The sequence below is a fragment of the Hakea prostrata genome, chromosome 2 (assembly GCF_041222555.1).
Source record: "Hakea prostrata isolate BN-2017 chromosome 2, UWA_Hpros_2, whole genome shotgun sequence".
NCBI lineage: Eukaryota > Viridiplantae > Streptophyta > Magnoliopsida > Proteales > Proteaceae > Hakea > Hakea prostrata.
Genome location: NC_142601.1, coordinates 73,608,873 through 73,631,752, shown reverse-complemented (window position 1 = coordinate 73,631,752; position 22,880 = coordinate 73,608,873). Strand labels below are relative to the sequence as shown.

General features: G+C 38.6%; 3 protein-coding genes across 8 annotated transcripts; all 3 read right to left on the bottom strand.

Moving 5' to 3' along the window:
* On the bottom strand, nucleotides 1-5,696 carry LOC149026411 (F-box protein CPR1-like). Of its 3 annotated transcripts, XR_016171840.1 has the most exons (4): nucleotides 4,392-5,696; nucleotides 4,205-4,275; nucleotides 1,187-1,243; nucleotides 1-500 (listed from the first exon to the last, which is right to left on the bottom strand). XR_016171840.1 is itself a non-coding variant. In XM_089146694.1 (3 exons), exons 1-2 carry the CDS (start codon nucleotides 5,502-5,504, stop codon nucleotides 1,226-1,228), a joined length of 1,131 nt encoding a protein of 376 aa, XP_089002820.1. In that variant the 5' UTR covers nucleotides 5,505-5,696; the 3' UTR covers nucleotides 5-500; nucleotides 1,187-1,225. The 3 variants fall into 3 exon arrangements, 2 of the variants coding, with proteins under 2 accessions (XP_089002820.1, XP_089002821.1); XM_089146694.1 differs by lacking the exon at nucleotides 4,205-4,275 and having other exon boundaries at nucleotides 5-500; XM_089146695.1 differs by lacking the exons at nucleotides 1-500; nucleotides 1,187-1,243 and having other exon boundaries at nucleotides 3,758-4,275.
* Nucleotides 5,697-9,920: 4,224 nt separating this feature from the next.
* Nucleotides 9,921-17,542, bottom strand: LOC149026410 (RNA-binding protein Y14-like). Of its 2 annotated transcripts, XM_089146697.1 has the most exons (5): nucleotides 17,048-17,542; nucleotides 16,730-16,866; nucleotides 11,693-11,838; nucleotides 10,271-10,339; nucleotides 9,921-10,209 (listed from the first exon to the last, which is right to left on the bottom strand). In XM_089146697.1, the coding sequence occupies exons 1-4, from the start codon at nucleotides 17,316-17,318 to the stop codon at nucleotides 10,294-10,296; spliced, it is 600 nt and encodes a 199-aa protein (XP_089002823.1). In that variant the 5' UTR covers nucleotides 17,319-17,542; the 3' UTR covers nucleotides 9,921-10,209; nucleotides 10,271-10,293. The 2 variants fall into 2 exon arrangements, with proteins under 2 accessions (XP_089002823.1, XP_089002822.1); XM_089146696.1 differs by having other exon boundaries at nucleotides 9,921-10,339.
* Nucleotides 17,543-17,950: 408 nt separating this feature from the next.
* LOC149026409 (monooxygenase 2-like) lies at nucleotides 17,951-21,697 on the bottom strand. 3 transcript variants are annotated; one of them, XM_089143319.1, is made up of 3 exons: nucleotides 21,499-21,587; nucleotides 21,157-21,333; nucleotides 17,951-18,586 (listed from the first exon to the last, which is right to left on the bottom strand). In XM_089143319.1, exons 2-3 carry the CDS (start codon nucleotides 21,209-21,211, stop codon nucleotides 18,030-18,032), a joined length of 612 nt encoding a protein of 203 aa, XP_088999445.1. In that variant the 5' UTR covers nucleotides 21,212-21,333; nucleotides 21,499-21,587; the 3' UTR covers nucleotides 17,951-18,029. The 3 variants fall into 3 exon arrangements, 2 of the variants coding, with proteins under 2 accessions (XP_088999445.1, XP_088999444.1); XR_016171468.1 differs by having other exon boundaries at nucleotides 18,502-18,586; nucleotides 21,182-21,333; XM_089143318.1 differs by lacking the exon at nucleotides 21,157-21,333 and having other exon boundaries at nucleotides 17,952-18,586; nucleotides 21,499-21,697.
* Nucleotides 21,698-22,880: the final 1,183 nt, after the last annotated feature.

Below are 22,880 nucleotides of genomic sequence, written 5' to 3'. Positions count from 1 at the left end.
ATTTGAGAGTGTCTTTCAATTACGGATGGGGTAGTGTTTGAACTCCAAAATTTGGGTGTCCCAGTATCGATGGTGGGAGTTGAATCAAACTCTTATCATTAATTATTGATCCAAGCTGAATCAAACTATTCTGCCATAAGTTGCAGCTGGTCGTCTCTCTTATCCAATCATCCCTAATGCATATACATCATGGCAATTTAACAGTGGCGTAATCAAAATGCAGGGAAAATGTTATCCTTGTTCTACTGGAAGTTCTCTTCGGTGGTACAGAGATACTGGTGTAAATTGAATACTACTTATATGGAGGAAGGAGTGTGACATGATATCCACATCAGAATAAAATGCTCCAGTGGAGAATACAGCCTTTTCACGTCCTACAACAGCTTCATCGATGAGGCGTATATGAAGAAGGGATGCCTGCGGTCTACTAGGATAGGAAACTAAAAGAGATCAACAGGGATCACCATTTGGATTCACACCATCTTCTAGTTCAACTTCTCCTACATCACAAACATGTTTACTTATGAAAAGGATGGAAGGCGAAGAAGCTTTTCTTGATTATAGTAACAACAGAAAACAATACCAAATAATATATGTCAACATACAAATAACAAAACATGGTAGAAAAATAGATTCAAGAAGCCTGTGGTTTGGGGCTTCCTGCCTTCCTGGAACTGCATGGCCCCCCTATATGTTTTCGTTCTTTTTTTTTTGTCATGTTAGCTTTGAATCCTAGACTATTTGCATATAATTTGTCCTGCACTCGGTGGTATCTCTTCATGAAAAATGAAATTACATCATATAAATACTCCTACAGCAGTTTTCTTTTTAGATCATCATCAAACCAATCATAGCGACTAGGGGCCTATAGGCTCGGGATGAGGGGGAAGGCGTAGAGGGACGGAAGTTCAAACCCATGACATCCTTAGATTTACCGCCTCCACATTGGAGGCTGCCACCACATCCACACTCCTACAGCATGTTACAATTTGAAGACCATGTTTTTTGAGTGCAAGGCTGGGCAGAGTTTACATAGTTCTTCTAGGGTTATGGCATTGATTTTACAGTTTTCAATATCAATTTTAATACATACTCCTATCCTCAACCATTGGAACTATTTCACATTCAAACACTGAAAATGAAAATGATATGAAAACTTTGTACAACTGAAGAAGGTTGAACATACCAAACAAGGAAACGATGGAGGATGTCCTTGAAGAACCATTTAATTTCCTGTGTGTACCTGCGAATCCACAAGACTGTTAGCATGGCAAGTTTTGGGTTTCCACCAGGAAGCAGGACAAATTTTTATTAGCACAACACATTAAAAAGCACCCAAAAATTGGGTAATTGAGTTGCTAGCAGGAAAAATGGGAAAGAGGGATACGATATGTAGAAACAAAATAGAGTAAGAAAACTAAAAGTTCCAGTCAACTTATGAATGTTTAATTTTAGCATTCACTCATCAATATGAGCCCAAGAGGCTTCCTTGCATGAAGTGCATAAAGAGACCACAGCAACTCAATCGGAAGCTTAATTTGATTATCTCTATAACGTTAGATATTTGACCAGATACTGGAATGTAGTAGTAGTGATGTGGATATATCTCATAGAAATATATATTAGTTCTTCTGATAGAGTTCAAGATTCGTGCTCTTGAAGAAGATAAAAGCAATGGTCTCATCTAGCTCTACAACAGAGTCATGATAACCCCAGTCGGTGCACAGAAAATAAGCAGTAGTAAGAACTAATGAATATTCTTCAGAGACATCCAAATCACCATTTTCAAGAACCTTTGCACCATGTCGCTCATCATAAGAGGTGTGAGGGACATCATTGACAGGGAGAGCAGCATAGCATTTGGGACTTCAACTAACTCAAGGACTACATGAGTGAAGCATGCAGACAAGAGGACTCCTTTTAAAAACAGAATTATCCTGAATCCTTTCATTTAAGTGTAAGTTGTCACCAAAAAAAACTAGGTGGGTTTTCTGTGAGCGTACCAATTATTAACTTGGAATAATAAAAGATGACTAAATCATCATCTCAAATGTGCACCCAACCATATAGGAAATGTAAACCGTTTGGTTTGGCCAGTTCATGTCCATACAAAGGCATATTCTCTGGTAAAGTGTAGATTCTGCAATCAATTGTGATTACCCCAACGACATCTTTGGCTGACATGTTATTTTAGAGCTCCAACCCAACCACTGTACTCCAGTTCAGAGGTGGAGCCAATGCCCTTCACAGAAACATCACCAGATTAAAGTTTGAATGAGAGATAGACTTGGTTCTTCCATCACATTTGTTTTTGAATCTCTTTTATTCACTCATCTTAAGACCCAGCCTCTGTTGGGAGTTTGTAATTTGAAATTTGAATTTTTTTCTAGGTTTAATCTCTGGCTTTTAGAAATCTAGCATGGAAGATGCTGTAGATAGCATGTTATTCAAGCAGTACAGCTGCAGAAGAGGCAGAGCCAGGCCTCTCCATAGCACATAGTTCTTCAACTGAACCACTTCCGGTTCAGGTCAGACCAGCAATGTTCTGTGGGGATATGGTTACCATTCTAGCCCTAATATCTTTGCATTACAAACGTCATATTTTAGTGTTGTTACTGTACAAGAAACCTGTCTTTTACATTAAAAAAGAAAAATGAAAAAAGGAGGTTCCTTTTGGTTTCTATAGCCTATTCTTTAAATTTTTAGTTGTCTTTAAGTATTCATGGCATCCTATTCTATGTGCAGCAATGGATCAAGACACTTCTATTTTCGGTTTCTTTCAGTAGGAGACTATTATCTTCTATCTATTGCAAGGGAATACAGCACCTTTCTGTGTCTTTCTACACTGTGAGATGCCTTGTCGGTTAGTGAGATGATGACATAGGCCATAGGTGAGAGGCTCTGGCATCCACTACACTTTCTTGTCTTCCATCAGATCCTTAATCCCTAAAACTGTTCCTTGCCCTATTACTGGAGTTGGCTGACAGAATGTTTTCTGGCCTTTTCATGTTCTATTTCTGAAAGTTCTGTCAAGGAGATCTAGAGATATTTTGCATAATTTATCCACTGCTACTATTCTTCCATCAATCAGAAGTTGAACCACATCCGCTGGTTGGTTGAAAATAGTCAATTACTAATTCTGGACCTACTTATAAAATTTCAGAACTTTGTCAATATTTTTTTTAACTTAAAATATTGGGTCTCAGCCACCGTTGGAGCAGTTGTTTAGCCATCGTAGAGGCATGTTCAAATTGTTACTTCACCAAGAGTTCCCTTTCTGGAAGATTGTCTTTCCTAACAAGGAAAAGGTCAACGAGGTTTTTAGATGATGCAAGTAGATCTTGAACTCATAAAATGTGTGTAACAACTTATGGTGCAATTTGTAGTGACAAGAACCATTTAACCTGCTATAATCTAAATTATATTGCCACCTAGCTTCAACAATCTTAAAGGTTAATAGATTTTATGACCCAGTTTTTGAAAAGCACACCAACCATGACACCATGAAACCAACAGATAAATTGACATATTCATCTGGAAAAGAAGAAGAAGAAGAAGAAGAAGACATGATGGCTTCACTGCTAAAAAACTTGAAATCATAAGATTATATGTGATCTGTCATCAAACCTCCTAGAAAAAAATGCAATTCTACTCACAATAAGCTCCAAATGTTGGAGTACATAGATTATACAAGAGTAGAAATGTTGAAAGATAGAGCTTTTTTATGGCTCTGAGATTTATCATATGGTACTGAAAGCTCTTCATTGAGCTTATGTCCAATACTGGACTCCCTAAATTTTCGAGAAAACTCATAATTAACAATTACTAATACTCTATGGACAAATCCTCAAGTTCAAGGATTTTGGGACTTACTAGCACCTGGCTACCAGTGGGACATTTTTTCCTACTTCTTTAGATAACAGTGGTGAGTTTAGCAAACTCAATTGCAAATGGATGGCCGCAGAAGGAGTGGACAAAAAGTCTTTGTACATGAGTTTATCCTTTGATGTAGTTTCCTTCTCTTTTGTAGCCTCAGGCCTCTATTCCTGTTGCTGTTTTCGTACCCTACATTGTTCCCTTTGTTATCACATTGCAGTCTGGCTTTTCCTCTTAAAAAAATTCTCAATTCATCTAAAAAGAAAAAGTAAATAAAGAAAGAGAATGAAAATTTGACATTTAGGAAACTGATATTAAATAAACGAACCTGCAAATGAAAAGCTACCAATGATATTATAGATATGGAGTAAATAATTTTATCTATGTTCACCTTCTGACCTGAAAGAACAGGTTCATGAATGAGAACTTTAAAGCATCAAAAAAAACGTATGCATATAAACCTACAACCATATCAATAACTATGGAAAAAAAGAAAAAAAAAAAAAACAAATTACCATTGCTCCCCGTTCTTTCTCTTCTTTTCTGTTCATTACAGTGAGTGGAACAAGAGACCGTACATACATCTTTGCATCAAAGAAATTTGGGACGCCCACAACATTCAGTTTTCTAGCCCTTTGTGTAGAAAGACTAAATAGGACCAAAGAGCTTAAATTTTTTACAAGAATTACCTCTCCCTTATTTGAGTAGCAAATAGGTTTGAGGCCTAGGTTTAATGGTTCCGTGAAGGAGAACAGCTTACTCCAAGAATCCTTTACTCCGTATTCCCCCATCACCCAAATATCAGTACGGACCCGGTAGAAGCAACAGTGCAAGGACAGCTTTTCTCCAAGAACCCCTACAGTCATGCCAAATTTATCATCCCCAAAATTAGGCATAGGCACCTCTCTACACTTCTCATCATTAAGGTCAAAAGATATCAAGACAGTTTTAGAATTCAACTCGCTCTTTGCAATCCAGTGAAGGGCAGAATTGGCGAAGACTCCATGTCCGCGATTGTTAGTGAGCTGGTAAGGGATATTCTCTACACTTCTCCAACAATCGTTACCTAGTGAATAGACCTTTACATCTGAATCCCAGGAGTGTTGGTCCGCATTACAGAACTGAACAATTTTGATAACTTTGTAATCATCAGTGCTTGTATCAAAACCAAATCCGTACACAGTAAAGCTGCGGCAACTAAATAAGGGATATTCGAATGTAGAAACCGGCAGCTTCTGATGCAATCTTGTGGAAGGATTCCACAAGAATGCATGTTCTTCACCTCTACATAAACACAGCAAACCGTTGCAAGAGCCAACGATATCTGTTCTTCCCTTAAAAGACTCAAGGGGATCCTCAAGTTCTAATGCTGTTTTATGCTCACACTCATCAAGACTGACAGAAAATAGAGAATGAGCTCTTAATATGAAGCTGACATTATTACTTACAAGGGATTGACGAAGGTTCCTCTGTATAAATTCATGATCGTTAATCAAGGAATACCAGCTTTTGCGGACCAATTTCATTCTTCCAAGAGTCTTTACGGGAAGTCTTGACAATATGTCGGTGATCAGGTCAACAGGGAGACTCGTCCGCTCGCTTATTATGTCGCCTTTCTCTTCTGCCATTATTAGGGCTTTAGGTTTCTTCGAAGACGAATAATTGGAATATGAAAAGACAAGAAAAAGAAGTCGAAGAAGGATGATCGAAATGTGAAAAGCGAGGACAGCAAGAGGAGAGCAAACCCTGGAAAGAATGTAGATTTCAAATGAACGAAGAGCAAACCGGGAAGAACCTGGAATTTCAAACCGAGTTTTTGGTTTGGGCCATAAACGTTTTTAAGCGTTTTGTAAATGCGTTTTTAAGCCCATAAATAGTTTTATTTTTATTTTTTATTTTTTACTTTTTATGAATAAATAATTTAAGAATAAATTGCACTAGCACCCTAAAATGGAGGCCTTAAAGCACTGACACCCCCACTTTATGTTTAAAAAGCACAGAGACCTCAAATTTAAATTTTTATTGGATATATTTCTCAAATTTATCACTAAAACAATTAAATTACTATTTATCCCTATAATAAACAATGTGTAAAAGGTTTTCAGTGAAAATTTTGAAAAATTTATCCAATGAAAATTTAATTTTGAGGTCTCTGTGCTTTTTAAACATAAAATGGGGTGTGCTTTAAGGCCTTCATTTTAGTGCAATTTACTCATAATTTAATTAACTGAAAAACAAATAAGCACATACAAACAATAACACATACAATTGTGGGGGCAGGAGAACAGGCAAGGAAGGGATTGCAGAGTGGAAGAGAGATTCCAAGAACTAATAATCAACCTATTCCTTGGAGTGTTAGTAATAGGGGGACGGGGGAGAGAGAGGAGTCTAGAAAGACATTATGGAAGATGGCATTCCAAATCATATCTTGAGAACGAGATTTGGAATTCCATCTTCGCATATCACGCTCCCACTAAAGATCATGGATCGTGGCGGCAAAGACAAGCTTACCCACTTGATCGCAAATAGTAGCACCGGCATAGCTTCTTAGGATCCAGTTCCAGTCTCGGGCAAAACCAAAGGACCTCCGTGATCAGGGCCAAATGGAAGCAAGTGCAAGGGTCCAAACGGAGCAGGATAGAGGGCAACGGGGAAAAAGATGGTCAAGGTTTTCAATATTATTCCAACAAAGGATACAATTGGGGTTGGTAGGGATGTGACGGGTAATGAGGAAAGCTTGGATTGGGAGGGCAAGGTTAAGGGCTCTTCAAAGGGTAAGGGAGTGGTAGGGTATATTGCCTTTGAACCAGACAAGGGGGGACCAGGGGACAGGGGGAGGGTGTTCTTAAGAAGTTCTAAGCTGAGGAAATGGTAAAGGATGGGGAAGGCGGGTGAAGCCAAGTAGTGCGGTCAGTGGCATGGGGAGGGAGAGGGGGGAGGGAGGTCCAAACCTGTGTGAAACAAGGATGAGGCAAGGGAGACCAAGAGCCATTAGAGATAAAGGAGGAGAGGGGGCGGTCTTAGGGATGTGGAGTCATAGACAGTTCTAGGGCCCAAGAGAGTAAACAAGATACCCATCGGATGCTAAGGGTCAAGCCAAAAGGAGGTGGAGGTGTTGGTATGGCGAAAATGGCACGGCCACGGAGAAGCAAGAGCTTTCTCCAGACCCAAGAGGGGTTTGAGGGGAGAGGAGCAGTCTAAAAGGAGTCAGATTTAAGAAGATAGGAATAAACCCAGGATACCCAAATGGAGGCGTGCTTGGAGGCGATCTCCAAATGAGTTTCATGAGGCAGGCCAAGTTCATGTCCTGAATACGGTGAAACCCAAGACCTCCTTCAGATTTGGGAAGGCAAATGCAATTTTCTTTGTAGATGGTTTCTAGTATAATCGAAATCCACATCCCTTTAGGGGTATCCGAATCTCTCCGATTATTAACAGGATGCTGATATGGTATATCTCTTTTTACCGATTGTTATCCCACCGATAAAACTGTCTGATTAAGTTACTTATTTAGATTTATTTTTTCTTATTTTTATAAATTTTTTACCTGTGATATGTGACTATTTTTCTACATTTTCTACTAAATTAACTACCAAAGTTGTTAAATTCTTAAATTTCAAATTTAGCCCTCACAAATAAAATGGTAAAGATGTATACAGGTAGTTGAAAACTTACATTCAATATGTATTCATGCCCATTTATAAGAATCTATTTAAGAAAATAACTATCCGATTATCATTCGAATTCTAACTAAATCTGCCTGAAAACCGATAGGATATTATCCGAATCCCTCCGAATGTAATAGGATGCGGATATAGTATTACCACTATCCGATCCGAATCCAGTCCGTTTACACCCCTAACCACAATGGTAGTCATTTATTTAAAGGCACTGAGTCTAAAAAACGTCTTGAATTCGAATCTACATCCCTTCACACCTTCCCCCCTTCTCATAGGTTCGGCTCCTCTCCAAGGACAAGGAGTGCCCAGTGAACCATAAGAATTCAGCCATGTGTCATATGCTCATCTAAGGACTACAACAAAATACGCATTTTTACCCTCTTAAACCCATTCCCCTAAAACTTGAATAGAACTCCATTCAAGTTTCAAACTTAAACAGAAGGTTTGGAAGCAAAGAGAGCATGATGAGGATGATTTACCCAAGTATATCTGAAAAGTTTAATGAAGATGCTGTGAAGGTGTTGATGATTGAGAGGCAATGCACAATGAGATTACTGACGCTAAGACCATCCATGGGAACTATGGTGAAAATGTTGGAGAATGTTACACCTAGAAAGCTCATCAGCACTGTGGTCACAAAAGAAGACAGCGGTTGCTCGATTGCTCCTACTGTATGCAATATAGTAAGAAAAAGAGGATATTAGTGGATTTTGATGCGGTTGATGAGGAGAAGCATAGTTGTAGGAGACCTTGGAGGTAAATCAAATTAAGGGATCAAAAATATTGGTGGGTTTATAGCTCTTCGCCATAAACAAAACATAGATAGCACAAAGGATCAAAATTTAGGCAGCAGTTGTTTCCTTAGACATAAATGCAAACTAAAACAACAATCCTTTCAATCTCAAAACTTGTCGCTGATATAGGTTTTTATAGCAGGCATGAAGCATCAGGGATATGGGTTTGACAGGGTAAAAATGGGTATTTTCTAGCCCCTTAGATGAGCATATGACACATGGCTACATTTTTTGCTTTATTTTGCACTCACTAGGAGATTCCCTCCAAGAGAAGAGCCAAACAATCCCCCCTCCCTTTCCAAAACCCATCACGTTAAACAGATGCAAATGCACATTTAGGAGTGGTTCAATTATCCATTTACACCCCTACTTTGTAAAGGCTTCATCTCCTCAATTGGCTGGTTATGCTCTTATGATTTCTATTATCACCTTAAAACAATGGAGGAATGGAAGACAATACAACAAACATGTAAGAGACAATTGATGGGACTATTGCTTAATTTTGCAAGAGACTCCAGCAAATTCTTCATTGATAACAGAATTTATAGAAATTTTATGCATGAGCATTGAGGCTATAGGCTATATATGAGAACTCATAAATGGGGTTTCATTAACTAATACATAAAATGTTCATACATTACATAACTAACCCTTACAAGCAATAGTTACGAGGTGTACATATATAATAGAAGTGTGTGTGGTTCCTAAACTTTACTTAGTATCTTCCACGAAACTTTGCAAAGGCTTTTTCTCCTCCACAGGCTTCTCCGTGGGGTTTCTTGTCGTTGCATTTGCAAAAACTGAGGAATTGGAAGACAACGACAAAGCAATTAACCACAAAGCTTATTAAAAAGTATGGGACGAATAAAATACTCACAAATACTCTCCCCCCTACAACAAGGAAAAACAAACAGCCAAGAATAGCTGTCGAATTGGCAAGTGGGCGGTTGTTGGCTAACACCAGGTAGGGGCTTGTCACAAAAGCTATTAACATCCCAGTATTAGCAAGGATAATGAATTTAGCAGCTCTATCCGTGGAAAAATCGATGATGTTTGTGGTGGTAGCATTGAAGTGGATAAAAATAGCAGAAGTTGATAATGTCATTGCCAATGTGTTTGATATTGCAAATACCAATAAACCTGTCTTTGCACTTAGAGTCGCCATCGCCATCGCCATCGCCTTGGTTTAGGCATGTACCCAAAGAGCTCAATCCCGGCTCACCAGCGCACCAGCAAGGGATTTCACTTTCCAAGCCTCAAGCCTTGAACGTTTCTGAATCTATTTGGTAAAAGGGGAAGCATTGATTAATCTGACCAGCAGAAAGGGACAAAAACTGAACCTCCCCCATCCTCTATTCTGGACAACCGGGAAGAACGACAGGTAAGGGGAGACTGGACGCTGGACTGGACCCCAATAAAAATCGTACATTTTCAAAATTCAACATAGAAAGCACGAAGACCGTTTTACGTGCACTACGTACTTTAACCAACCCCCTAGATCGTCCATTTTCATACAGGGAAGGAGATAATAATAACACACAAGGCAAGGGTGCCTGGACGCAGGGGCATCTTAAACTTCGAAATGTGTCACAGATTTACATTTTCAATAAGAACCTGATGGTGGCAGAATCTAGTTTGTCCGCAATCGTACGAGTTACAGGAGGAGCACAACTAAGAGATTCGAGTAAGTTCAAACTAAACTCACATGATAATGATCATAGTTTTTACATGTACCAAGAAGCTGCTTCATCAGTGTTAATACCAGATTGTACGAATGCCACAATCCAGGGAAGAAAAGAAAAAGATACACAGTGTCTGCAAGGGAAAAACAGAGTCGGTCTCACAAAAACATCAAGAGAGTAAATGGAAAGAGAAGCTCCCCCCCCCACGCATGCAGCATCAACCAACATCCTCGAAAAAACAACACTTGAACAGCTCTAACATCAGTATCTCCTCCTAGGACTCCTTGAACGGTGCCCCCGTGGTGACCTGCAAAAGCACAAAAGCAAATAATAAACGCGAGTTTTTCATAAGCTGTACCTGTACAACTAAAAAAAAGAGGATAGAAAGAGGCATGGTTTATCAAAAAGACAAATCTCACGATAAAAATGGAAATCTACATCACCAACAACAAAATATTTGAATTCTTCAATTACCACCAGTATTTGGCAAAAGACGGTACACACTGTCTGTAGAAATATATATACTTTTGCGGCAGTAGTCTACCAAGGTTGACGTCCTTTTTTTGGGGGGTAGGACTCCAATATTGAAGTTCAAAGTACCAAAATAGATTGAAAAGCTAGAACCATAATTAAATACAAGTCTTTCTTTTTCCCCCCCCACAATCTACACAATGTTTATGTAGGGAAAATAAAAATACAACAGACAAGAAACAGGACTAGGTGGTTTCCTATCAATGACCTAAATGGAAAATCAGACAAGGCCCAAGCTTTTTGAATGATAGACCTAGACACCAATGACTGAAAAATCCACTTGTGAACACGTCACCAAGTGGAAAACTAAAACTTTGAAAATCTAGGGACTATTTGAGATGCTAGGGTAGACACCGATGACTGAAAAATCCAATGGTGTTTGCCCAGATAGGAGGATATTTCAAACTTGAAGCCTGGCAAATCCAATCCTAAACCCATTTATCCAACTGCCAGAATCACCATATCATCTTGCCACACAGCTCAAATAGCAACAAAATAAATTGGCATGCCAACATACGAGATGAATAAAACATAAAGAGTAGCATAAAATCCTCTCAAGAGTAAACAAAGATGTATCTGAATATTTCTTCCATGGAATTAACAATTAATAGACAAAATTCATAAAGGAGTATAAACCCACTGAAAATTGGACTGATCACCATTGACAAGAAGAAAAGCTAGATGCCAAAGTGAAGAAAAGGTCGGTCAGCTAGAGACCATTTGTTTGCAGGAGAAAAAGGATAAGATAATTAGAAGTATGGGATCCATGTGAGGGGGTAAAAATTTAAATGAACAAACATTAGAGAAAGTAGTAATATATGGGCCCTGCAGTTTACTTGGTTTTCCAGAAAATTCCGCCTATACTAGCAGGACTATTTTTTTAGGCATGGAGGGAAAGAATGGGTGCTACATCAACAGAGAAACTTCTTAAACTAAGGAGCTTGTCTGCTTATTCTCCCACTCTTGTGAACCAAACAAACTCAATTTTTGGAATTTCATTGAAAATACTACACTTTTTCCACTCCTTTTTGTCCAACCTATTTTATTCAACAACAATCTCCTAATCTCCTACGGAAAAAACTTTAGGATATACATTATATAATCACATAATTCATGAAAACTAACAAACCTTATCCTCATGTTTCTCCTTTTGGAAGGCCCGTTGCTGAAAGCCCAATCAACACTGACAGTCTGGGTGAGGAACTCAGCACCATTCATTTCAGATATTGCAGTCTGTGCTTCTTCAAAATTCTTGTATTCAATCAATGCATAGCCCTGAATGACACAAAAAAATTTCAATGATATAATCCAGGATTAGATGCCTACAAGGAGATCAACATTCCTCTGAATAAAACCTAAATTCATCAAGCCGTAAAATCCATTTCAGAATTTGAACACATGGAATGGGTTGAAAAGATGCCTGAGAACAAAATCAAGTCTTCACCCATTAACCATCATTCTCTGTTCAAGTAGTAAGAAAATAACAAATGCTCCTGGGTCCGAGGAACCCAGATCCTAATAGCTTGCCATATGCTTCACATTCAAAGTTTTCAAGACTGGCACTTGATCCTTGTCATTCTTAAGATGCCTGACACAAAAATCATCTCTTTAAATGATTGTATGTGCATCATCAGGGAGATTTTCAAAGCTCCAAAGAATTATGCAATCCACAAAAGCAATCACAGTCAACAACAGTTGACCATCTTTTCAAGAAATTGTTATTTCTTCCCATCCTCCATTCACAATTTGATGTTTAATTTGAGGACTAGGTGTCTCAACTAACAATTCAACAAGCTCCTCTGTTTGCACTTAGATAATTTGCTATAGTTCATTCTTCATTTATACCACTTTAAGTCATTCTATGGGTTATCTCCAGTTAACCCTATCCAACAGCATCTCTGAATAACAGAATTAAGGCTTTTATTGGTCGAGTTCAACATGAATATAGTTTTGATCACAAGTCAGTTTCAATCTCGATTTGATATAGAACTCTGCATAAATATTGAACATTGTAATCCATAAATGGATAACATATTAGAGAAACATAACAGTGGATTAGATTGCACAGCGTACAATGTTTGTCCAGTTTGTGAATCTCCTCCATGTGATTTTGAGATCCCTCATCTCCTCCACCTGCCACTAACCAACTTTGTACCAGAGCTGAAGGACCCATCATCACACCCCATCCATCTCTCTTCCTTTTTTCATCGATCCTTCCCTGTTTAGCACACTTTTGTCTTTTTGATTGACTGGGGTAGCTTCACCACAGCGCTCCATCTCCCAACCCCCTCCTAAATCCAACCCCACCCCCATTTTCTGGTGTTCACCCAAGGGGGGGGGGGGAAAAGGATTTTGGACCACTGAAATATAACCATATCCCTGCAACTCCCACATAATTCAACCCCTTGATTCAATTGCAAAAATTGCAGTAATCACAACAGCCCTCACTCCTATAATTCCTACAGACAACAAAACCCTCTCTAGTGCCCCACCAGAGAAGGAGAAGACAAAAAGAATATGAAGAGAAGCAAACAAGAGACAAAGAACCAACCAACCCCCTCCCCCCAAAGAGAGAGGGAGGGGAAATCATAGCTGGTCCCAAGTCAAATTGCCAATTGCTGACATGAAGCCCCTCTGACACAAACAAGTCACCTAGAAGGCTTATTTAGTAGAAATAAGCATTCAATTGGGTTAGTGCATGCGTTGGACATTTACTTCCATGTGTTTTCTCTGTAATGCCACTTTAAAGGTCCTAAAACCTGGGTAAAATCAGGCATAAAGAATTAGGCTTGGCAGAGGCCTGTTCTCAATCTTAATTACAAGTAGGACACTAAGGTATTACATATTATTAACTTTTTATTCTTATTTTTATTTCGGTAAAGTTCTTAAAGAGTACCTACTGTTCATAGAAGGTTGGGCTTTTGTACAATGGAAGGTTGCTCCATTGTGACAAACTGTCATCAGATGGAGTTTGGAAACAGCCTTTCCAACCCTCTCTATGAAAGCAGGGTAAGGCCACATAATGCATGCGTCGTGAGTCTCGTGACTCTCCCCAGGATACCACCCCACTCATGATGGCCAAAGCCACATGCATCGGCAGATCTTTTATTCATGGTAAAAGCTTGCTTTCTTTCCTAGTTAGAGCATAAATTTTTGTTTCAGTCTACATTGACATTGTAAGACTGCTAACGCCATTTACGAGTATGGTTCAAGAACTTGAACTCAATGCCCAACTTGCGTTCTTTTCTTTTTTTTTTGGGTGGGTGGGGGGGGGGTCGGGGGTGTGGTCAAGGGTGAGGTTTGATGGGAGATGGGGCCGAAACTTGGTATATGGCCTAACTTAGCCTTTGGAAGACAAAAGCAGTATCAAATGTATGGAAAAATATGTCTAAATTTAGATATTGAATTTGGACCACAGGATGTAGCAGCTACAATGACCTGAAAGTCTATTATGTTGCATGCTAGAATGGTAGTTCAAGTTCTGGTACTAGTTTATTTTTTTTTGCTTAAATTGAACTGGATTTGCTGTTTCAAACCAAGGGGTCAGCTTAAGCTGTTCTGCCTGTAGTTCTAGTTCTCATACTTTGTAATTTTCTCCTGTTGCTTTTAATATATTATTTATTCATAAAAAAAAAAAAAAAAAAAAAAAAAAAAAACTTAAGCTGTTCTAGGATATTCCTTACTTGGTCTAGAGAAATACATTTTTGGATAATTTTCTTTTAAGTGTCTAGTGGGGTGGATTAGGACTTTGTTTTGAATCTGTTGGGGAGTGCCACTGCCACATCAGCCTTCACTTAAAACTTGATGATAAAACACACAAGGTACTAATGTGTTGTTTAAGAAATGCTTTATTAGGGCTGATGCAAATTGATCAAGCCTAGCAAACCAAGTCAAGAAAATTGAACCAAGGCAAAGTGATTAAGACATGAATCAAAGGCCAAACCCAAGGCTCAACAACTGAATTGGAGTGTGTAGACTTGAAGATAAAGATAAAGAACCAATTAAGCTCAAGATGATCAATGGCACTTGGAACACACTGATACACTTGTACCATTGCACACATCATGTATCATGTCTAGACTAGCTCCAGATAGACCTAATACATGTTAGAAAGGCCCAAAATGGACTCAAGAATGGCTAGAAAGACCAAAATCCAAAAAACACACAAATCACATGCTGGCTGAAACAAACACAAACCATTTCAGCACAAGAAAATGCTTGCTGAACTAAATGACACGCCATTTCCCCCAAAAGGCACGCTGTTTTGCTTGTACTTTCATGTCTCTGAAAATTTTTCAGTTCCAGAGATCAAACAGAATGGGGTCGTTTCTCCAAATGATGAGCTGTTTGTAAGAAGATAGGCTGTTTCCCAAAAGGCATGCCACTTGAGCCCCAACAGGTATTTTTCCAACAGTCACATTTTGAAACAGCAAGTCGCTTGATGGAAAATATGACTGTTATTAATCCATTGGAACACTTGCCATTCCGAATACTTCTATATATAACCCCTCACCTCGAGAGTTAAAACCTCTACCTGTTGCCTACATTGTGCCATCTTTAAGTGATCAAAAAGATCTAAATTCTCACTCACAATACATTCAACCTCTCACCCTTGTGCACACCTTAAAGAATCCTTCCAAGGAATTAAGTCCACCAAGATTGATTGTGTTTGTGTTGATGGAAAGCTAGTTAGGAAGTCAAATAGATCCCAAAGTTGTGCAAGCATCTCATTCGTGCCTTTCATTCCACATTGCATCACAATTCAACCCAGGAGTAACGTGTCAAACCCCTTCACAGGTAACTTCTACCTTGTATTTTTCTTTTATTTGTAAACTAGTACTGACCTTCTAGGTTGGATTATAATTGTAAAGGGTGCTCTTTCCCTGGTAACGAAGATTGTAAACGTGCTCCTATTAGATGAACAAAGTTTGTAAAGGGTTTGTAGAAACGCTAACAGAATCTTTCCTAAGGCCAAGAGAGAAGTGAACATAGACCTAGATAAGTTGAACCACTATAAAATCTGTGTCATGGTTGCTTGATACTGTCTCAATTGTCTAATTAACTTTACTTTGCAATTGTGAAAATTAGACTAAACCAATAGAAGTAACCTATTCACCCCTCTAGGTTATATTTACAAAACTTTTATGTATCAAGTCAGTTGAAGAGACCTAATAGGTTAAGGATTTTGGTTTGAGACCCTAATTTTCATCCTCTAATTCTGTCCAACCTAACAATAAAAAATCCTCCAAGATTGGAGCCTTACCTTTCTTGAGACGAGTTTAACCCCCATTCACCAATTAGATCTCAAGATCCTAAACTTAGGATTCCATCTCCTTTCTTGGTTGCTAAAATTACCCTCAACCACATGGTGTTCAAGAAGCCATCTTTTACCCATCCAATATGTTAAAAACTTTGAACACCATTAATTTTTATTATCCCCTACACACACCCCCCCCCCCTAAAGCCATCATTCAATTAAGCCCCCAGCACCCCATTCAAGATCCCCCTTTTTTAGCCCTACACACCTAATTAACATTTCAACAGTTTATAACTTTCCACCCAATTTAAGTTGGTTCTAAGTACAGATCTGGGCACTGGCCCTCTTTCAATTGAGGCTACATCAGTATGTTCAAAATTAAATTTCAACCAGGCAGTTCATATTAGATCCAGAATATACACTTGATAATTAGGTCTAACACTTAAGAAATCTAAAGTAGTGACAACTTTTACAACATACAAAAAACTTTTCTTCAACAGCTCATTACCAACTTACACCTATAATATGATTAACTTTTGGGTTAATGTGTGGTTCATGTGATATTGCTATCAAATACTCATATGTATATTTTAGTGAAAATAAATTCAGGCTGAATAGTATTTCATTCTTTATAAGCTTTAAAAACTAATACGATATTGCTAGCTAATGCTTTTAAATATAGAGATGACAGAAGAAGCAAAATTAAAGAAAAGAGTACAATGTACCACGATATCATTCGAGACCACAGAAACGTTATTAGTCCTCGAGATAAATTATCAATGTACAGGTTACTAGTACTGGGAACCAGTTTCAAGCTTCAAGACCTTACGAAACCAAATTCTTACCAACCTTTAAGTTAACAACAGATAGAATAGGAAGTGAGTACTCAAATAAAACTGTTCCACTCACCTTGACATATCCAGTTCGACGATCAAGATTCAGATGTAAGTTCTTAATCTCCCCAAATTCACCAAAAGAAGCTTGGAGATTATCTTCCTGCGCTTCTTCCTGAATACCGGTCACCAGAATAATCCAACCCTCGATAGCTGCGCATATCAACATGAAAAAACAAATAATAATGATAAGTAAATCTATCCAACAATACAGAAATCAGAAACCCTGACAGCAACAGGATAAGAATGAAATCCGAAATTGAACAGACAGAAGCAATATCGGAGGGAAACCGAAAACAACTAAAAAAAGGAGAAAAGAAACAAGGAAACTGACATCGTTGGGGACCAGGACCGCCGGTGGTGTCAAAAGAATCGAAATCCTTAGAAGCAAAGCGATTGTTGCGTTCTGCTTCAGCTTCTTCTCGAAAGCCTCTGCCTTTGGTCTTCTTCGGAGCGGACAAAGAAGAGGAGCCAACAGTGATGGCAGACTTGAGCTTAGGGGGAGGAGCTCGAGGGGAAGCTTCGACTTCGATGGGACCATCTTCGTCCATGAGATCATCATCTTCTGGCTCGAAATCCACGGCCTCTACATCAGCGTTTGCCATCCTCTCCCTCAACGCTCTGTGCTTAGGTTTTCTTCGACCGTCTTCCCCTTTAGGAGAGGTTGGCGGATTTAGAAAAGCTGGAATGAGCTTCGATGAAAACCAGCCTCCGCTTTGTCTCTGTAATTTTTTTATAGCTTCTAATTTTACCACCTCAGAGATATTGGGTGTATTCCTACTCACAGGTACCGTTAGATTAGAATCCTACGTCGTCCGCGTCTCAGCGAAATCTTCTCTGTCACCGTCTATATTGATACGATTCCAAAATTTAGGGTTGGAGCAACGTTGGGAACTTGGGATAATTTATAGCTATCCACACCGATCCAGATTATCAGCCAGAACTAATCCGGATCCGGGTCCGACTCTGGGTTTGCCCTTCGGTTCAGAGTTCAGACGATCCAAATTGTAAGGGCATGTCCCTATGAAGGAATGGGCAGGAACTGTTATTTATACCACAAAAACGTTTGGACCCTTGACCTCATCATGAGCTAACGTAACCCTTTGATGATAAACACACTGTAGAGTGCAATTCAAAGAGCGGAATTGATTGGTACGATGACAAAAGGATTTTGCATCAACCTGAAGTATATTTTTGTACTGATAAAAAGGGGAAGGTGATAGAATTGTCAAATTAAAGATAAGCATTTAAATAATTTATAATAATGTTTTTTTAATCTGAGAGATAAAATCACTTCTAAGCTTAGGGACAACAACTTAAGAGAAATTGAGTTTCCCACAATCATAAGAAGCCCTCTTCAGCAGCAACCCAGCTAAGAAGGATGACAGCAAATTCTCTCTAAAGAAACACATGACTTTTCCTTTACTTCGTTGTATCAAGCCCACCAGATAAGCTGTACTAACAAGTTCAAAGCTTCTCCATCTCCTCTCCTTTGCAAATTTCTCCAAACCCTTTTTGATCCTACTGAATTCATCTTCTTTATCTTTAACTCTGAAGTTAGATTCTCTTCTCAACTCCTTTGACATGGATTCAGCAAGGCACCTTGATAAAACAACACCATCTTCTAATGCTGAACACCCACCTTGACCGATGTCTGGTGCCATTGGATGGAGGGCATCACCAGCCACACAGACATTCCCCTTAGAGATTTCTTCCCATAAAACATTCCATGGCTTCCTTAGCTTTAGTGGTGCGGCCACAAAACGACTCAAGGGAGTACTTTCTATGGCTTTCTCCAATGTCTCAGGTACTTTTCCGAGATTACTCAACACAAACTGTTTCATCATGGCAGGGTTTTCTTTTATGTCTTTGTCTGCATCCAACCATTGCAAAGAATTGAGAAAGATGATTCTCACATAACGAGTATAGGCGTCATTCAGGGCATATTTAAATGCAAAGAATTGTAAAATTAAATAGTGAAGTACTTACACTCAGCAGAAGGAATCCAAGTGAAAAACCAATATGCAGTTTTATCATCACAAGGCACTACTCCAGAGCGAAAGCCAGAAATTTTTGTTGAAGTTAAAGCAAGTTGTCAGTTTTCTTCTGAGGGTCATGAGGGTGGAAGCCACAGAAGATGGTTTCCTTTTACTAGCTTTGGTACAGATAAATGAGCTTATTTATGTGAAAGAATCTACACATTTGGGTCTTCAGTCCAAGGGTTTTCAGAGCAATGGACCACTTTAAAGGCGTATAACTTGGTAAAGAGCTAAGACTACGAGATTAGTCAAATAGGATTAATTTTATTCAAATCTATGGGGTAAATATGCATCCTTATGGTTAAAAATACCTAAATCAAGTCCTAGACTCATAAATAAAATTCAAGTTCAGATTCTAATTTAAGTCTACGTTCTGTTCTTAGGGTCATCACTGGAGTAAGAGTGTTAAATAGTAGTCTGTTTTGGTTTCTCCATGTACTACAGGTTTCAATCCATGATTGAAGATTCCTGATGTGTTACATACCTTCTATCTTCCAGTTCTGATTAGCTCAACATTAAGGTTAGTTTTCTCCTCTTTTTCGAACTGGTGGTTCCCCTACATTCTACCTATTTCCTGCTCGTTTTCTTCTACAATGTCTCTATCAATAATGATCAAAAGAGCTTCAAATTCAAAAATAAGCTCTGGTTATCTGTTTTCCTAGTAGTTATAGGAGTTGTATGTGAAGTCCTTTCTGCTGTCTGTTTTCAGCAATATTTGACAGATGTCACAGACCTCTCCTGATAGGTGAGAAGACTACTTGACCAGTAAATAAGACCTGTCTGATATCTCTGCTTCAAGTCACCTAATTTTTCCACATTCAGCCTTATTTCTCTGTTCAGATAAACATCAATTTCTCTGCTTGCAATTGTATCTACATTAAGATTAGATGGATTCACTTCTTACTTCAATTTCTAGAACTGTTCCACTGCAATTTAATGCCCATCAGATCTGACCAGAATTGGGTTATGGCTCAATGACCTCAATTCTACCACTCATACACCAAGGGATTATCAGGCTAGTCCAACAACTGTCATTTCTTTTTAAGGATAACAATTTTATTAAGATAAAAACGAAAGGCTAGACTCTAAATGTACAATGATAACAACCTAAGTGATTTGCTGAGGCCTAATCACAAGTTCTGTCAAAACACCACTGCTTTGGCTAATGCATCAACTAAATACTGTGTCAATCTTAACTTCTAGGAGAAGAGATACACCATGCAGAATAAAGGGACTTGCTCCTCCCTAAAAGAAGCAAATAGCATCAAAGACCACCAAGGACAAGATCTCAGCAACCTAATGGCCAGAGCTTGTGTCATCCTCAGCCATCAATCCCACCATCCCAAGGAATGAAGTTTGCAGCCCATAATGACAGCCTCAAGTTCTGCAGTAATGGAATCACATGCATTAAGAGGTCCAGAGAAAAGTGTGAGTATGTGGCCATCATGGGCTAGACTCTCGAAGAGCCCCCATCAATTGATACCTATTGACTAGAGTACTGAGAACTACCAACATATTTCCGCTTCATGACAGTTGAAGGAGAACCAACTACTCATCATGCTAAACCTGGGTAAACTTGGTCATTTAACTTCAGTTCTTTAAGAAACCAGATTTCTCTTTAGCCCCTGTTACCTTCTTTTTTTATTTTTAAATTTGAACGGTCTCTAAATTCCTTTATTACATTCATTACCTAGATTTTTTCCAGCTAACATCCACCAATGTCGGTCAGGACTCAGGCAGATCACAATAGTAAACTTGGAATTCCAACCCTACTTGGTAACACTGTATCGACATTGGTAAACTGACGTCAATAATATGATAGCTTGGTTTTGAAGGTTTTAATTTATTTTCCTTCTACCATAGTTCAGATTTTTCCTAAAGATTCCAAGACAGAGTTCAACATAATCTATATGGATGACCATGAGGGTCTAAAATATGAGGTTATGAAAGTCTATATATAAAAAAGAAAATATCTGTTTTTGGTATCAAATAAAGGAAGGGAAATCCACCTTGTTTTTGGTATCAAATAAAGGAAGGGAAATCCACCTCCATCTCATCATAGTACTAAAATCAATACACAGTGTAGTTTCATGATAACTGGATTAATGCCGTAAAAAGTAAAGCACTACCGAAATAGCCATAGCCGAAATAGTGATTTCATTATCTAAATTTTAACTAACGAATAAATTTCAGCCTGTATGCTCAACAAGCGATCAATTAAAGAACAAATTGAACTTCTCCTAATTAAGTTAAACTGAAACTTCATCAAGTTAGTCCCCAGCTATGGTGTTCTCTCAGAACATAGTTTGTGAGTGGGTGTATGTTTGGTGGAAACAAGAAAGTGCCCAAAAACAAGTTCAAGGAGAAGAAAGGAAAGAAAAAAAAAACCCAGAATAAGGCATACATGGATACGACATGGCAGACGGTACCGTTCTGGAAGCTACAGCCACAGGTAACATTGTTCTTGTATCCAACAAGTGGGTAAGTTGTTACCCAGTTATATTCTCCAACCTACAGGGAGCAACAGAGAAATTCCAACCCCTTTTTCCCATCGTTTTGGCTATCTGTTGAAGCGCATCCACTGAGTCACAATTACCAACCAAAACACTAATCAGACAAACAATGCCCACCAGTTTAACTGTCAATGTTGAAACACAAAATACAAATGCTAACCACTATCCATAAAAGCATTCAGAGAGAGAGAGAGAGAGAGAGGGTTAGATTCTTATTTTGAGAAATTGGGTACCTTCTTCTTGAGGAAGCTTGGTGATAGCACATCTAAATGTTCCAAAGCAACAGAAAGCAAGAACAGAGACCAGGAGAAGTCTGTTGAACAACATCTTCAAATGACCCAAAATCTGCCCAGCGGAAGGAAAAAAGAGAATGGGTTACAGCGTTTCAGCTTCTTTTCTCTCTAGATTCGCAGCCCACGCAGGTAAGCTTTGGCGGCTACAGTGGTGAATACGATGCCAAATAGAACCTTTGATAACCGTTTTATTTTGGATTTAAGTTTTTTGGACTACTACAGAAGTGAATGGTTTGATCATTACAATATTTATATTACTAATCCAAAAACCGTACATCTGAAGCAGACTTCAGTGGACCACGAGTTTTGTTTATCACAGGAGGAGCTGTCACCCATGATATAACCCAAATTGCTTCATTGAAAGTTCAAATTAAGACAACACTTTCCAAGATCTTACGCTCTTACCGTCTTATTTGGGTCAATGTTCAAAATATTAAAAGAAAAATGAAACAGATACAAAAATACTTTACATTAAATAATTCAGGGGTAAGAAAACATTTTATAGACTTTTACATCATTCTTTGAAAATAGTACTAGCGCGGAAACCTACTAAGATATATATAAAGCAAGTAAGACTTACCTTCCCAACAAGACCCAGTGAGAAACCACAGAGAACTTCATAAATAACAAATGCCATCAGGGGAATGTACAAGTCCGGGGCATTTATATCATAGATAGGAGGTTTATATGACAGTCTGCCCCCAAATGGCTCAGTAATCCTCGTCCAGTGCCCCTGGAGAGAATGCAGAACAATTCTTGCTTACCCTGTGCAAAACTGGAAACAGGATGATCTTCAATTTGTTCCTAACATACTGGTCATTCACTTGGAAATAGTACTGAGGATCAGAAAAATACCTGCTTATCTGCCCATTTCTGAACAATTAGTGCGAGACATACCCAACAACGACTATTCCTAAAGCGTGCAATCAAGCAACCCCATTCACCCGATCAATAGCCTATACTGGGACAAAGAGCCAACGAATCACCATAGAAAACAACTTTCTAATGGTTGTTCGGAGGCAATCTGGGTGAACTGGGTAGGGGAAAAGGGAGAAGAAGATTTCAGTAATTATTATGGCGAAGGACGCAATTGCTCAAATCTGAATACAGAAGATGGAACCAATTGCGAGGTTGTACTTGGTTATTACTTGCTGAGGTTTCCCCTTCTGCTAGTAATAACCACATTCCATATCTATCTGTGAAGAGGAAAACAAAAATAATAAGAATGGTATTCATTCAGCAAAGCTAAAATTTTCGTAATCTACCATCAATGAACAACAAAGTACCTCTCAAATGAGTCCATTCTGTGCATCGGGCATGTA